General features: G+C 38.9%; 1 protein-coding gene across 2 annotated transcripts; it reads right to left on the reverse strand.

Moving 5' to 3' along the window:
* Positions 1 to 3815: 3815 nt before the first annotated feature.
* On the reverse strand, positions 3816 to 15082 carry LOC111188593 (nuclear receptor coactivator 7). Of its 2 annotated transcripts, XM_049469466.1 has the most exons (7): positions 14213 to 15082; positions 10959 to 11106; positions 8922 to 9128; positions 7197 to 7349; positions 5810 to 5905; positions 5643 to 5719; positions 3816 to 4543 (listed from the first exon to the last, which is right to left on the reverse strand). In XM_049469466.1, the coding sequence occupies exons 1-7, from the start codon at positions 14236 to 14238 to the stop codon at positions 4408 to 4410; spliced, it is 843 nt and encodes a 280-aa protein (XP_049325423.1). In that variant the 5' UTR covers positions 14239 to 15082; the 3' UTR covers positions 3816 to 4407. The 2 variants fall into 2 exon arrangements, with proteins under 2 accessions (XP_049325423.1, XP_049325428.1); XM_049469471.1 differs by lacking the exons at positions 10959 to 11106; positions 14213 to 15082 and adding an exon at positions 9216 to 10941.
* Positions 15083 to 15554: the final 472 nt, after the last annotated feature.

Here is a 15554-nt window from a genome sequence, read left to right on the forward strand (position 1 = left end):
TCAAAGATGACAGCTCGGAGTAAATCTCAGAAACGTTACATATAGATGTCTGAGGACAAATCCATATTAAAACTTTCTATTCCACCTTTAATGGTGCATTTAGTACATAGTGGTGTTTGAGGATGACTATATTTACCTTTTCTATTCCACCTTAAATGGTGCAACAAGTATGTTCTGGTGCCTGAGAACAACTCCATATTCAGACTTTTTATTCCACCTTAAATGATGTAACAAGTATGTTCATACCTGTCAAGTTTTAGATTTAAAAATAAGGGATATTTTCCTCTGTCCGCTTAAAGCCGTCCCACCAGCCCAACGAAGGTTCAGTATCCCTTACATTTTAAAACAGGTTTACAAAAAATCTAAAATAACCACATGTGAACCACTTACACTACAATTAGATTATCAGAATCTGAAATGTTGTGGACATTCCTACATATGTCATTCTTTTAATACAGCCAAATTAAAAACCTTTTTCTAGATATTTTTTAAAAAACAAGATTTATGTCTTTTTTGGCATAAATGCACTCTTTTATATGATATATTTTTTATTTATTTAATGGATTTAAAATTGAACAAAGGGTGCACAAATTCTGCAAAATGACTGTTGGTGACCTAAAAATAGTATCATGAGCTTTTACTAAAAGGACATGGACCAGATATATTCCATCAGTAAAAATAATCATTTTTAATTAAGACTTCTTTCTTTTGATCACTCCTGATCAGTTCAGTTCATTTCGGTCCTCTCCACATTTCTGCTTAAACTGAGTCACAAGCTGTATTTTTATTATTTTAAAAGGTTTAATCTGTGTGTTTTATTTCGGAGACGAGTATTTTTAAGCAGCTATCAGAAAAATCTCATCACAGTTTCCATGATTAGCCTACCGTTACCTTTCTTTTAGAAAAATCGCTGTATATCCAGATATGTTTTAAAATCAGCAGCTCCGACTAGCTGCCTGAACTCACAGCGACAGGGGGCTTCCCCACGCTGACCCTCCTTTGCAAGCTGATTGGCTGTTTCTCCTGAAAGGCGGGACTTTCTCCTTGAATCGGCTCCACGATTGGTTAAGAGACACAGAGCGGTCAGTGCCCTGTCTCCTCAATAATATATGTTTTTTAATCTTAATATAATACGGGAAATTTACGGGAAAATACTAATACGGGAGGACGGCGGGAAAGAGGAGTAAAATACGGTAGTTTCCCGGCCAAAACGGGAGACTTGACAGGTATGTATGTTCAACATTTATAATCCACCTTAAATGGAGTATTTTGTACATGGTGTCTGAGGACGACTCCATATTCAAACTTTCTGTTTCACCTTAAATGGTGCATTTGGTACATACTGGTGTGTGAGCACAAACCCATATTAAAACTTTCCATTCCACCTTAAATTGTGCAATAGGTACATACTGGAATGTGAGGATAACTCAATTTTCAAACTTAGCATTCCACCTTAAATGGTGCATTTGGTTCATACCGGTATGTGAGGATGACTGCATATTCAAAGTAAGCATTCCACCTTAAATGGTGCAATAGATAAATACTGGTGCCTGAAGACAACTCCATTTTCAAACTTTCCATTCCACCTTAAATTGTAGAACTGTTATATATTGGTGTCTGAGGACGACTCCATTTTTAAACTTTCCGTTCCACCATAAATGGTGTTCTTGGTACATACTGGTGTGTGAGGACAACTCCATGATTATTTGTTTGCTTCCACCTAGTGATGGCAAACCGAGGCTTTCTGAAGCACTGAAGCCTTTTTCCTAATTGTATCGAAAAAAGGTTCATTACTCGGAGCTTCATAACACAGTGGACATCAGCGGCACCTGGTGGGCAAAACCTGAAAGTGCTTTGTGTATTTAAAGGACGAGGGGCGTTTTTTTTGTCTTTTTACAGTTTTTAAACCTGTTCCAGTGCATTTACATGACATTTGAGGTTTAAATAAAAACTGAAAAAAGGAAATGGAAGAATACTTTGATGTCTGGATAATTTAATGCATTATATTAAAAGACATAACTGTAATATATTTTTAATTAATATATAATACACTTAGAATGTACCTTGATAAGGCACACTGGAGAAACTACACTTGTAATTCTAATTGCATTCACATTGTTGCTTTTTTCCCTTCACCATGTTATTAATCTGTTAATATACCAAATTTTAAAATTATATTATTCACTATTATTCACATCTTTCCAAGCAGGGTTTGTAACATGTTTACATGTATCACTAGTCCATTGCCTATTTTTCCATAGGCAAGGCTCATGTAGATATGCTGCATGGGGGATATGGAAGAATTTGATTAAAGACATGTATGCTCATAAAGGTGAAGGTGCTTGTGTAAGGGGCAGGGGGCACATATTTAATGGACGTGGTTATGTACATGTGTAATTTAGTTTTTATTTAGGAATAATTTTTTTTCCACAGTGCTGGGGTTCAGTTGGTTATTTCAAAATATGTTGTCATAAGGCAACACTTTTACTGGATGTATGCCATGACAGTACACACATTGAACTATGAGGATATATATATATATATATAATTATTGTACACTCTTACAGAACTAATAAAATGCCATATGTCTAAAAGGCATAGTTTTCTTTCAAAGTTTATATTTTCTAAATAATAATTTTCTACCTTATTTGATGGCAAAAGTTCAAAGTGTTCCCAAACTTCAGAACGGCCTCTTTTTCTTACTAGTTCCATTCTAATATTTTATTATCTATCTATCTATCTATCTATCTATCTATCTATCTATATATGATCTATCTATATCTTATCTATCTCTCTCTCTCTCTCTCTCTCTCTCTCTCTCTCTCTCTCTCTCTCTCTCTCTCTCTCTCTCTCTCTCTCTCTCTCTCTCTCTCTCTCTCTCTCTCTCTCTCTCTCTCTCTCTCTCTCTCTCCGCTAACAACCCTCGAACTGCGCGCCAGGATTTGCCGCTTTTGAATCTTTCCCTGAAGCAGTCACGTGGTTGTGTGCCGAAATGAAGCTTCGGACGTCATTGGTCACGTGATCTTTGTAGAACGAATCAAGCATCGGCTCAGTGATTCGAACCAATGCGTGTCGTTTTTTCAACACACGCCTCGAAGCTTCAGGTTCAAGGGTAGCATCACTACTTCCACCTTAAATGGTTCAATAGGTGCCTAAAGACAACTCCATATTCAAACTTTCCATTCCACCTTAAATGGTGCATTTGGTTCATATTTGTAAATACAATATGTAAATTCTGGTGCCTGAGGACCAATCCATATTTCTGTTCCACCTTAAATGGTGCACTTGGTACTTACTGGAATGTGAGGACAACTCCATTTTCAAACTTTTCATTCCACCTTAAATTGTGCATTTGGTACACATTGGTATCTGAGGACAACTCCATATTCAAACTTTTCGTTCCACCTTAAATGGTGCAACAAGCTTCTTCTGGTGCCTGAGGACAGCTTCTTATTTTGGATTTTCTGGTCCACCTTAAATATTGAATAAAGGCAGTTCTTGTTAGGGTACAACTTTCAACTACATTCTGGTTCCTGGTGCTGCACCATTTAAGGTGGAATGGAAACTTTGTATAATAAAAAAATGAATAAAGGATATAACTGCATTTTTATGCAATTATATACAGTATATTAGTGTTTATGTGTTTATATGTGTGCTATAATTGTATTTAAAAATAAAAAGACAATAATATACAATGTAGTTTATTGTCCAAAACATTAGGAACACTGTACTCCACCTTTATTATTTGTTTACTTATTGATGCTTTGATTTAGAATAAAATATAACAGGAAAAAATGCAACAGGATAACTCAGGATAATGAATTATTTCTGTTTTAATTCATTTTAATAAAAAATGTGAATTACAGAGACACAGTGTCAGCACTGATCCACAGCGACTTATGAACCATTAAAAGTGCAAAATGTTTTATTTCTTCCCCTCAATACAAAAAAAATTAATACAAAATGTATTTTTATCATTGTAAAAAAAAACCTGAACATGTCAAATGCTCACATTCCTCGTAACTCCTCGTAAATCCGTTTACCCGCCGTTATTACAGTCTCTCGCTAATGTAAACAGTTCCGGTGGTGCCGTGTCGGGCGCCGGGTCAGGTGGCAGGTGGACGGGGGTCAGTAGTTCAGTCTCAGTAGTGTTAAAGCGAGGTGCCGGGAGGTGTCCAGGCTGGCAGGCTGGCACGGTTTCAGCTCCCGGCGTTCCTCGTAACGGACTAGTGCGGATTTGCACGGTGAAGAACTCGCAGGACCATCAGGAACCCTGTTCAGACCTGTTCTCCACCGCTGAGCTCCGATTCCAGACTGGAATAGCAGGTCGGACTCTCCGAACGACAGCGCCGCTACACTCTCTGAAGAGTGGGTGTCGGGTTAGGTGCCGGGTTAGGTGCCGGGTTTCTACAGGAAGGTCCACACCTCCACGGCCCGGATGGTGAAGTCCTGCAGGGGGGAGAGAGGCTGGTTCCGGAAAGTGTTGCAGGAGAAGGTGGAACCCCGGCACAGATCCGCGTCCAGCCACAACCCGAACGGACCTCTATAGAACCAGAACAGCAGCAGTCAGGAGACCGTACACCCAGCACCGAACTGAACACGCAACATACTGTACAACACCAGGGACTACACTCAATTTAATGGAAACTTACTTTAGCAGGTGTTTCTGATAAAGTGGCCACTGTGTGCAAGCACGTGGTAGATGGGGTGTTTCTAATAAAGCGGCCAGTAAATAGAAACATGGGGTAGATAGGGTGTATTTAATAGATTGCCCCTGGATGAAACCGTGAGTGAACAACATTGGCCACTTTATTAGAAACGCTCTAGTACTTTCACTCACTGGCCACTTTATTGGAAACAATACAATACATTCGCTCACTGGCCACTTTATTGGAAACACTCTAGTACTTTAACTCACTGGCCACTTTACTGGAAACACTCCAGTACTTTAACTCACTGGCCACTTTATTGGAAACACTACAATACATTCGCTCACTGGCCACTTTATTAGAAACGCTCTAGTACTTTCACTCACTGGCCACTTTATTGGAAACAATACAATACATTCGCTCACTGGCCACTTTATTGGAAACACTCTAGTACTTTAACTCACTGGCCACTTTACTGGAAACACTCCAGTACTTTAACTCACTGGCCACTTTATTGGAAACACTACAATACATTCGTTCACTGGCCACTTTATTGGCAGTGAGTGAAAGTACTTCTAATAAAGTGGCCAGTGAGTTAAAGTACTAGGGTGTTTCCAATAAAGTGGCCAGTGAGTTAAAGTACTAGAGTGTTTCCAATAAAGTGGCCAGGGAGTGAAAGGACTACAGTTTCTAATAAAGTGGCCAGTGAGTGAAAGTATTAGGGTGTTTCTAACTTACTGTGGCCACTTTATTAGAAACACCTACTTTACCTTAAACTTTCACACCCTGGCCACTTTTTGGGAAACACCCTAATTTAGTACTTTCACTCAGTGGCCAATTTATTGTAAACACCCTACTTTACAGCAGTGGTGAGCTACAGTTGTCTTGAGGGAACACCAGCAGCAGTGGTGAGCTACAGGGGCGGGGTTTCTGATAAAGTGGCCATTGTGTATATTTCCTGGCATTGATTCGGGGAAAAAGGTGGAAACTCACCCTCCTCCCCCTCCCATCTGCAGAGAGTCCAGGAACCCTCGTACGAAATACGAGTTCTCTCCACTCCAGCAGAACGTCTGCAAAAGAACAGAACCTCCATCAGACGTTCGGTCAGAAGAACCGCAAGGTTCTGCACAGCAGAAGGAGGACGAGGATAAAGGACGTACCTTAAACTCCGGGTCGAAGGTGAAGAGAAACGTTTCTCCAGTACCGTAGCAGCTATTACTCACTCGGAACGGGTCGGAGGAGAACGCCCCGAACACCTGCAAACACATCCATAAAATACAGTTATATACTCTGATATACACTTACTGTATACATCCTTATACACACACTTATACACACTGTCCTGCCCTATAGAACACACAGCAGTTTAGAGTTTGCTGTTCTTAAGAAGCATTGCTTGATGTGAATCATGCCTCACACAAAAGATCAAGCTCTCAGAAGATCTACGATCAAGAATTGTTGACTTGAAGCATAAATCTGGAAAGGGTTACAAAAGTATCTCTAAAAGCCTTGATGTTCATGTGTCCACAGTAAAACAGACGCTCTACAAATGGAGAAAGTTCAGCACTGTTGCTGCTATTCTCCCTAGGTGTGGTAAAGTCCTGTAAAGATGACTGTAAGAGCACAGCGCAGAATGATCAATGAGGTGAGGAAGAATCCTAGAGTGTCAGCTGAAGACTGAATACAGAAATATCTGGCACATGCTGAAATTTTTGTTGACAAATCTACAATAAGGAAAACACTAAACGAGAATGGAGTTGATGGGAGGACACCACAAAGGAAGCCACTGCTGTCGGGAAAAAAAAGAGCAAAAGAAGCAAAAGAGCACTTGGGTGTTCCACTACAGCACTACTGGATAAATATACTGTGGACAGATTAAACCAAAATTGGTTGTTTGGAAGGAAAACACACACAACGCTATGTGTGGAAGGCACAGCATCATCAAAACCTCATCCCAACTGTGAAACATGGTGGAGGGAGCATCATGGTTTGGGGCTGCTTTGCTTTGCTGCCTCAGGGTCTGGACGGATTTTGCCGTCATCAACAGAAAAATTAATTCCCAAGTTTACCAAGACATTTTGCAGGAAAACTTAAGACCATCTGTCCTCCAACTGAAGCTCAACAGAGGATGGATGATGCAACAGAACAACGACCCAAAACATAGAAGTAAATCAACATCCGAACGACTTCAACAGAAGAAAATAAATAAATACTCCTTCTGGAGAGTCCTGACCTCCTGAACCCAACTGAGATGCTGCAGCATCATGAGCTCAAGAGAGAGATTCACACCAGATATCCCATAATATTATAGCTGAACTGAAACAGTTTAGTGAAGAGGAATGATCCAGAATTCCTCCTGACCGTTCTGCAGCTCTGATCTGCAGCTACAGGAAACCATTGGTTGAGGTTTTTGCTGCTAAAGGAGGATCAACCAGTTATTAAATCCAAAGATTCACATACTTTTATTTACTCTCACTGTGAATATTAACATGTTGTGTTCAGTAAAATCATGAAAACAGTTATATACGCTGATATACACTGACTGACCTGGTTGTGAATGTCCTGTATGAGCAGCAGGACGGGTCGGTCGATGGGTGCAGTCTTGCGGTACAGGGTTCGGAGGCTGGTACCGTGTTCCGCTGTGCTGTACACCAGCTCCCACACCGTGCCCTGGACCCGAGCCGGCACGCCACCCGCCAACTGTGAGCACACACACACACACACTTTAACACACTTTACACACTTTATACACACTTTATACACAGAGAACTACCTTCAACAGGTGAGAACTCTTCATACTATACTGCCACCATTCACCACTATCACCCTCTCCACCTGCTCTGAGTGAGTTCAACACCCGGTGTGAATTAGCATTCACTATCATTTATTCACTATTCATTATGACCTTGACAGACATGCACTATGAATTATTTAGTGTCTGCAGTGTTGTTTTAATGGCCCATTGTGGATTATTCAGTATCCATCATGAATTAGCTATTCATTAACTATTCTAAACTATTCAGTATCCACTATGAATGATCAACTAACTGTTATAAATTATTCAGCAGCCAGTATGAATGGTTCAGCTTGCATCAATAATTATTTAGCAACCAGTATGAATTATTCACTATCTACTATTCAGTATTTATTCTGTATCTACTATTATTAACTATTCAGTATGCACTATTATTAACCAATTTAGTATCCACTATTATTAACTATTCAGTATGCACTATTATTAACCAATTTAGTATCCACTATTATGAACTATTCTGTTTCCAGTATGTATCTATTCAGTATCCAATATTATGAACTGTTCAGAATGCACTATAAACTGTTTAGTATGCACTATTATAAACTGTTCAGTATGCACTGTTATAAACTGTTCAGTATGCACTGTTATCAAATATTTAGAATGCACTATGAATTAGTTGTTATCCACCATTATAACCTATTTCATATCCACTATTATGAACTATTAAGTATCACTATTATGAAATATTTATATCCACTATTATAAACTGCTTAGTATCCGCTATCATGAACTGTTCGTTATGCACTATTAGAACTATACAGTATCCACAATTATAAAGTATTCATTAGTACTATTATGAACTGTTCAGAATGCATTATAAACTATTTAGAATGCACTTTTATGAACTATTCAGTATCCGCTCTTATGAGCTATTCCGTATGTATTATTATAAACTATTCCGTATGCATTATTATGAACTGTTCAGTATTCACTCTCATAAACTATTCAGAATGCACTATGACTTACTCTGCATGCACTTTTATGAACTGTTCAGTATGCACTAGTATGAACTATTTAGAATGCACTATCATAATCTATTCAGGATCAACTATTTTGTACTGTTCAGAAAGCACTGTTATAAACTATTCAGGATGCACTATTATGAAATATTTAGAATGCACTATGAATTAGTTGGTATCCACTAGTAGGAACTATTCCATATCCGTTATTATGAACTATTTTGTATCCACAATTATGAACTATTCAGAATGCATTGCTATGAACTATTCAGAATGCACTATGAATTAGTTGTTTTTCACTATTATGAACTATTCAGTATGCATTATTATTTAATATTCAGAATGCACTATTATGAACTATTTAGTATGCGCTATTATAAAGTATCCAGTGTGCACTATTATGACCTATTCAGTGTGCACTATTCTGAACTGTTCAGTATGCAGTATGAATTATGCAGTATATATTCAGTGTGTATGAAGGTGGTGGTGGTTACTCACGCTGTGGATGTGATGTTCCTGCAGGATGGAGCTTTTCTGGTTTAGAACAGGAAGAGTGTCCTCGGCCTCCTCGTCTTCAGACGTGCACTCACTCCACGAGCTGCACACACTCCGCGCACTCCTGGAGCTGCACACACTCCTGGAGCTGCACACACTCCTGGAGCTGCACACACTCCTGGAGCGTGCAGACTTTCGCACGGTGATGATCTGCAGGAGGAGAACAGAGTTATTATCTTAACGTAATGAGATGCGGATCATTAACCCTGTGTCTGACGTTCTCCTGCAGAACCTCACCTCCACGTACGGTTCCTCACCGCCGTTACTAACGTACAGGATCTGGATGTTCTGCAGAATCGGCCTCATGATTAGTACTGATTCTGTTACTCTGAGTTCTGATCTGAGCGTGAGCAGACATGCTTCTCTATTTATCAACGCCTCCCACGCCCTGATTGGCTGGCTGTGAGCTGGTTCTCACAACCGATTGGCTGCTGTGTGGTTTCATTTCTGGGAAAGTGAAGGTGAGAGCTGAAGAGAAGAGGAAGTAAACCCCTTATAAGGGCACTGATAGTGAAGCGGCACGCTGCCCTCACACAGATTTGAATCTAAACCCAGATTTAAACCCAGATTTAACCCAGATATACAGTATATCTAGATTTAAACACAGATTTAAACCCTGATAGGTTTAAACCAGACTTAAACATAGACCTTAACACAGATTTTAATCTAAACCCAGATTCAAGCCCAGATATAAACCTAGACTTAAACCCAGCTTTAAATCTAAACCCAGATTTAAACCAAGATATAAACCCAGACTTAAACACAGACTTAAACCTAGATTTAAACCCAGATATAAACCTAGATTTAAACCCAGATATAAACCCAGGCTTAAACCCAAATTTAAACCCAGATCTATACCCAGATCTGTACCCAGATTTTAACCCAGATTTAAACCTAAACCCAGATTTAAACCTGGATTTAAACCCAGATTTAAACTTACACTTAAACCCAGATTTAAACTTAGATTTATACCCAGATTTGAACCCAGACCTAACCCCAGACTTAAACCTAGATATGAACCCAGACTTAAACCCAGACCTAAATTCAAATTTAAACCCAGACTTAAACTCAGACTTAAACCCACATTTAAACTTAGATTTATACCCAGATTTAAACCAAGACCTAACCCCAGACCTAAACCCAGATATAAACCCAAATTTAAACCAGACTTAAACCCAGATTTAAATCTAAACCCAGATTTAAACACAGATTTAAACCAAGACCCAAACCCAGATTAAACACAGATAAACAGTATATCTAGATTTAAATACAGATTTAAACCCTGATAGATTTAAACCAGACTTAAACCCAGATTTAAACATAGGCCTTAACCCAGATTTTATTCTAAACCCAGATTTAAACCCAGATATAAACCCAGACTTAAACTTAGATTTAAACCCAGACTTGAACCTAGATTTAAACCCAGATATAAACCCAGTCTTAAACCCAAATTTAAACCCAGATCTATACCCAGATTTGTACCCAGATTTGTACCCAGATTTTAACCCAGATTTAAACCTGGATTTAAACTTAGACTTAAACCCACATTTATAACCTGATTTAAACCCAGATTTAAATTTAGACTTAAACCAGGATTTAAACTTAGACTTATACGCAGATTTGAACCCAGACCTAACCCCAGAGTTGAACCTAGATATAAACCCAGACTTAAATTCAAATTTGAACCCACACTCAAACCCAGATTTAAACTCAGACTTAAACACAGATTTAAATCTAAACCCAGATCTGAGCAACTGGAACCAACAAGTTAGCAAATTATCCGAATATAACATTACGTTACGTTATGTTACAGTTATGCTACTTCCTCTCAAGGTTGTATGCATTGCCATGGTAACGTAAAGATACATTGGTTTGTTAAAGACAGCTGTCAGTCATGCACACTCATTAGAATACTCAGACCACGCCCACACAGTTCTCAGAGAGTTTTTTCAGTGTTTATCATGTTTTTGCTCCACTCACCTCCCAGTTATTAGGTCCAGTTTGATCCAGTAAGCTGTCGATCATGGCCAGTTCCTGCCGGTTCACAACGAGGAAGCTCTGCTTGCGGCCGGAACTGGTGTAGAGGTCTGGAGACCACTGAACGAAGAAGGTGTAGAGGTGATCCACCCTGCAGAAACATTGCAAACATCGTAAACATCACGTCAAATTACCACTCTCTGCTAATGCTAAAGCTAACACTGCTAAAAGTAAAGCTTATTCTGTTAGAACTGAAGCTATCTTTGCTAACAGCAAAAACTAGCTAAGACTTAAGCTAGCCCTATACATTCTAAAGCTAATTCTGCTAATTCTAAAGCTAACTGACAATTCTAAGGCTAATTCTGCTAATTCTAAAGCTAAATCTGCTAGTTCTGCTAATTCTAAAGCTAACTGACAATTCTAAGGCTAATTCTGCTAATTCTAAAGCTAACTGTGACAATTCTAAGGCTAATTCTGCTAATTCTAAAGCTAATTCTGCTAATTCTAAAGCTAACTCTGACAATTCTAAGGCTAATTCTGCAAATTCTAAAGCTAATTTTGCTAATTCTAAAGTTAACTCTGACAATTCTAAAGCTAATTCTGCTAATCCTAAAGCTACCTCTGCTCATTCTAAGGCTAATTCTGTTAATTCTAAAGCTAATTCTGCTAATTCTAAAGCTAACTCTGCTTATTCTAAAGTTAACTCTGACAATTCTAAGGCTAATTCTGCTAATTCTAAAGCTACATCTGCTCATTCTAAGGCTAATTCTGTTAATTCTAATGCAAACTTTGCTACCAGCATTTATGTAATACTAAAGCTACCTCTGCTGACACTACGCTAACGCTGCTAACTGTATCAATTTAATGATGTAAACTAGCTACCAAATACTAAAGCTAACTATCTAATTTTTACATTTGAACCACCTAATGCTAATGCTAAATTTACTTACAGCACTTATTTGAATATAAATATCTAAAACTAAAGCCAACTCTGTTTATACTAAACACTTAAGCTCTTTAATCATGTAAACTAGTTACCTAAAACTAAAGATCTTTTTCTCAAATTATACATTTAAGCCACATAATACTACTGCTAACAGTGATACTACTGAAGCATTTGCTAATACTAAAGCAACTCTGCTAATGCTAAAGCTAATTCTGATAATTCTAAAGAGATAACTCTGCTAATGCTAAAGATTACTCTGCTAATGCTAAAGCTAATTCTGATTATTCTAAAGAGATAACTCTGCTAATGCTAAAGATTACTCTGCTAATGCTAAAGGTTACTCTGAAACTGCTAAAGTCAACTCTGCTAATACTAAAGATTACTCTGCCAATGATAAAGACAACTCTGCTAATACTAAAGCTAACTCTGCTAGCTAATTGTCTCTATTTTAACAATAATTAACTAATACTAACATTAACTCTGCTACTACTAAAGATAGCTCTGCTACTGCTTAATATAACTCTGCTTATGCTAAAGATAACTCTGCTACTACTAAAGATAGCTCTGCTAATACAATAATTAACTAATACTAACATTAACTCTGCTACTACTAAAGATAGCTCTGCTACTGCTTAATATAACTCTGCTTATGCTAAAGATAACTCTGCCAAAACTAAAGATACTCTGCTAATACAATAATTAACTAATACTAACATTAACTCTGATACTGCTAAAGATAACTCTGCTAATACTAAAGTATTAATAAATCATCTCTATCATAATCTGCACCTCATTTCTGTTCTACTCAGTTTAAACTGTGATAAATATCTTACATTTCTATGAGAAAATAACATTTCTAATAATCACATTTTTATAAAGAAGATTAGGTGAAGCTCCAGCGTCCGGATGTTTAAATATATTGTGAAACATCCTGGTTTTTATGAAATGTGTTTTTTCCCTGAGTGTAAATGTAAAAAAGTGAATTATTGCGTAATATTAGCTTTCCCCTCATTTCTGCACATGTTCTCACAGATTTAGAGATGTTGGCCTGAAATCAAGTTCCACACCCACACACACACATTCCACCCATCTGAGGAAATAACTGCCATCCTCACACACACACCATACACACTCACACACACACCGCTGCATCAAATCCCATATCTGATAATATTCACAATGATCAGTGTTTGTTATCTTCACACCTGAACAGTTTAAACTCTAAACATTAAAACTACTGATTTAAAAACAACAATCTAAATCAGTACAAAAATACTGAACCAGATTTTACCGTTTTCTCCTGATAACGGCATGCATTTAAAACCACGACTAGCGCTAACACTAAAAATAACTAATTATTTAATATTAGTACTGATTGGTTAGCATTACTGCTACTGAATTCTAATCAGTTCTAAGTATTGATATTTTGGTTAGCATTACTGCTACTGAGTACTAATTGATTAGCATTACTGCTACTGAGTTCTAATTGGCTAGCATTGCTGCTACTGAATTCTAATTGCCTATCATTACTGCTACTAAATTCTAATTGGCTAGCATTACTGTTACTGAGTTCTAATTGGCTCACATTACTGCTACTGAATTCTAATTGGCTTGCGTTACTGCTACTGAATTCTAATTGCCTAGCATTACTGCTACTGAGTACTCATTGGCTGGATTTACTACTACTAATTGAAATTGTTTTACATTATGCAAACATTGCTACTGAGTTCTGATTGGTTACCACTACTGCTGCTAAGCTCTGATTGGTTAGCATTACTGATGCTGAGTTCTCATTGGTTAGCATTACTGCCACTGACATTTGATTGGTTAGCAATACTGCTATTAGGTTCTTATTGGTTTTCATTGTTGATACGGAGTTCTGATTGGTTAGCATTACCGCCACTTCTTAATGGATATATAAAACCTCAGGAGCGCCCCCTAGTGCCTGACCCACTTGAAAGACAGTATTGTTTGACTGGCAGTTTGCAATCTTTTTATTGTCCACATAGGCAGTTAAAAAATACCTGCATAGCTATAAAAAAAACAGGATTCAGTTCTTTATGTGCTTTATTATTATTTTATCATCATTAAATGTCTGCACTGTTGCAATTGTTTAAATGTTATTTATATAAATTTGAGTACTTATTCTTTAGGCAGGAGCTATGAAGTAATTAAAATAAAAAGTTGCATCACTTACTACAGTTTTACAACTGAAAATAATGGTTTAATAAACGTGAATTATCATAATACTTAAATTTCTGATTTAAAATGAATTAAAATAGACATATATGTCTGCAGCTGCAGGACTTACTCTCCCACGCTGTAGGCGACTCCCATGATGAGCAGGAGGAAAGACAGGATGAGGTTCAGAAGGTAAAGAAGGGTTTTTTCTGGAGGGTCAGCGGTGAGTCAGCATGTCCTCTCCGTCTCTCGTCTCCAGGCTGCTTTATACCCTCTCAGATAAGCCCTCACTCCCCCCAGCGCCGGGACGTCCCGGCACCGCCTCCGTTTCATAAGTGGGTTAAAACGGCCTGTGGGTGATTCATTAACCCGGTGCTGCTGGCAGTCTGAGCTCAGGACATTCTGCTGCCAGAGCCATAACGTGCAGGACGAGCACAGTGAGAGGCACGTACCTGCCCCTGTCCCATACCTGCCACACAGCCACTGTCCCGTAGCTGCTCCTGTCTGGTAGGTACCTGCTCCTGTCCTTTACCTGCCACCCTGCCACTGTCCCGTACCTGTTCCCATTCCGTGGCTGCTTCTGTCACGTACCTGCCAGCCAGCTACTGTCCTTTACCTGCCACCGTGCCACTCTCCCATACCTACTTATGTCATGTACCAGCCACCCTGCCACTATCCCGTACCTGCTTCTGTCTCGTACCTGCCACTCAGCCACTGTCCCGTACCTGCTCCTGTTCCATACCTTCTTTTGTATTGTACTTGTTTCGCCCCATACCTACTACCTTGTCCCATACCTGCCCCCATTCTGTACCTGCATCAGTCCCATACCTGCTCACATCCCGTACCTGCCACCCAGCCACTGTCTCGTACCTGTCACCCTGTCACTATCCCATACATGCTCCTGTCCCATACCTGCCACTTTGCAACTATCCTGTATGTCCTCCTTTCCCATACCTGCTACCCAGCCACTGTCCCGTACCTGCTTCTGTCCTGTACCTGCCAACCTGCCACTATTCCATACCTGCTTCTGTTCCATACATGCTTTTGTATTGTACCTGTTTCGTCCCATACCTACTACTCTGCCCCCATCCCATACCTGTCCCCGTCCCATACCTGTCCCCGCCCGGCCTGCCGTGGTCAGGAGCAAAGCTGTACTGAGAGCAGCTGAACTGCTGGGAGAGACTGGGGGACAGAACAGAACGAGTTTAACCCCCTGTGTTTATTTAACTGAGCTCAGACAGGTCAGAGGTCACGCTCGACAGTAACCTGCTGCAACCTGACTGATAAACTCTATCTCAGTCCATAATCAGCTCAAACCACCTAAATCAAACACTTTTTATACATTTCTCACATTTACTCAGATTTTTATTTGATTGCAGACAGTGTGAACCCAATATATTTTGTATATTTTAACCTTTAGCTGCATTGCTAACATTTGATACATAAACAGTACCAGACAAAATTAATATTAA

The sequence above is a fragment of the Astyanax mexicanus genome, chromosome 1, assembly GCF_023375975.1.
Source record: "Astyanax mexicanus isolate ESR-SI-001 chromosome 1, AstMex3_surface, whole genome shotgun sequence".
In the NCBI taxonomy this organism is placed as follows: Eukaryota; Metazoa; Chordata; class Actinopteri; order Characiformes; family Acestrorhamphidae; genus Astyanax; species Astyanax mexicanus.

What these genes read in the sequence shown, in the direction of transcription:
- LOC111188593 (XM_049469466.1), bottom strand. Translation starts at nt 14,238, where the DNA reads ATGGGAGTCGCCTACAGCGTGGGAGA. An exon ending in GTCGCCTACAGCGTGGGAGA is followed by an intron (nt 11,107 to 14,212) that starts GTAAGTCCTGCA and finishes ATGTTTCTGCAG; the next exon opens with GGTGGATCACCTCTACACCT. An exon ending in CTGGACCTAATAACTGGGAG is followed by an intron (nt 9,129 to 10,958) that starts GTGAGTGGAGCA and finishes CTCCTCCTGCAG; the next exon opens with ATCATCACCGTGCGAAAGTC.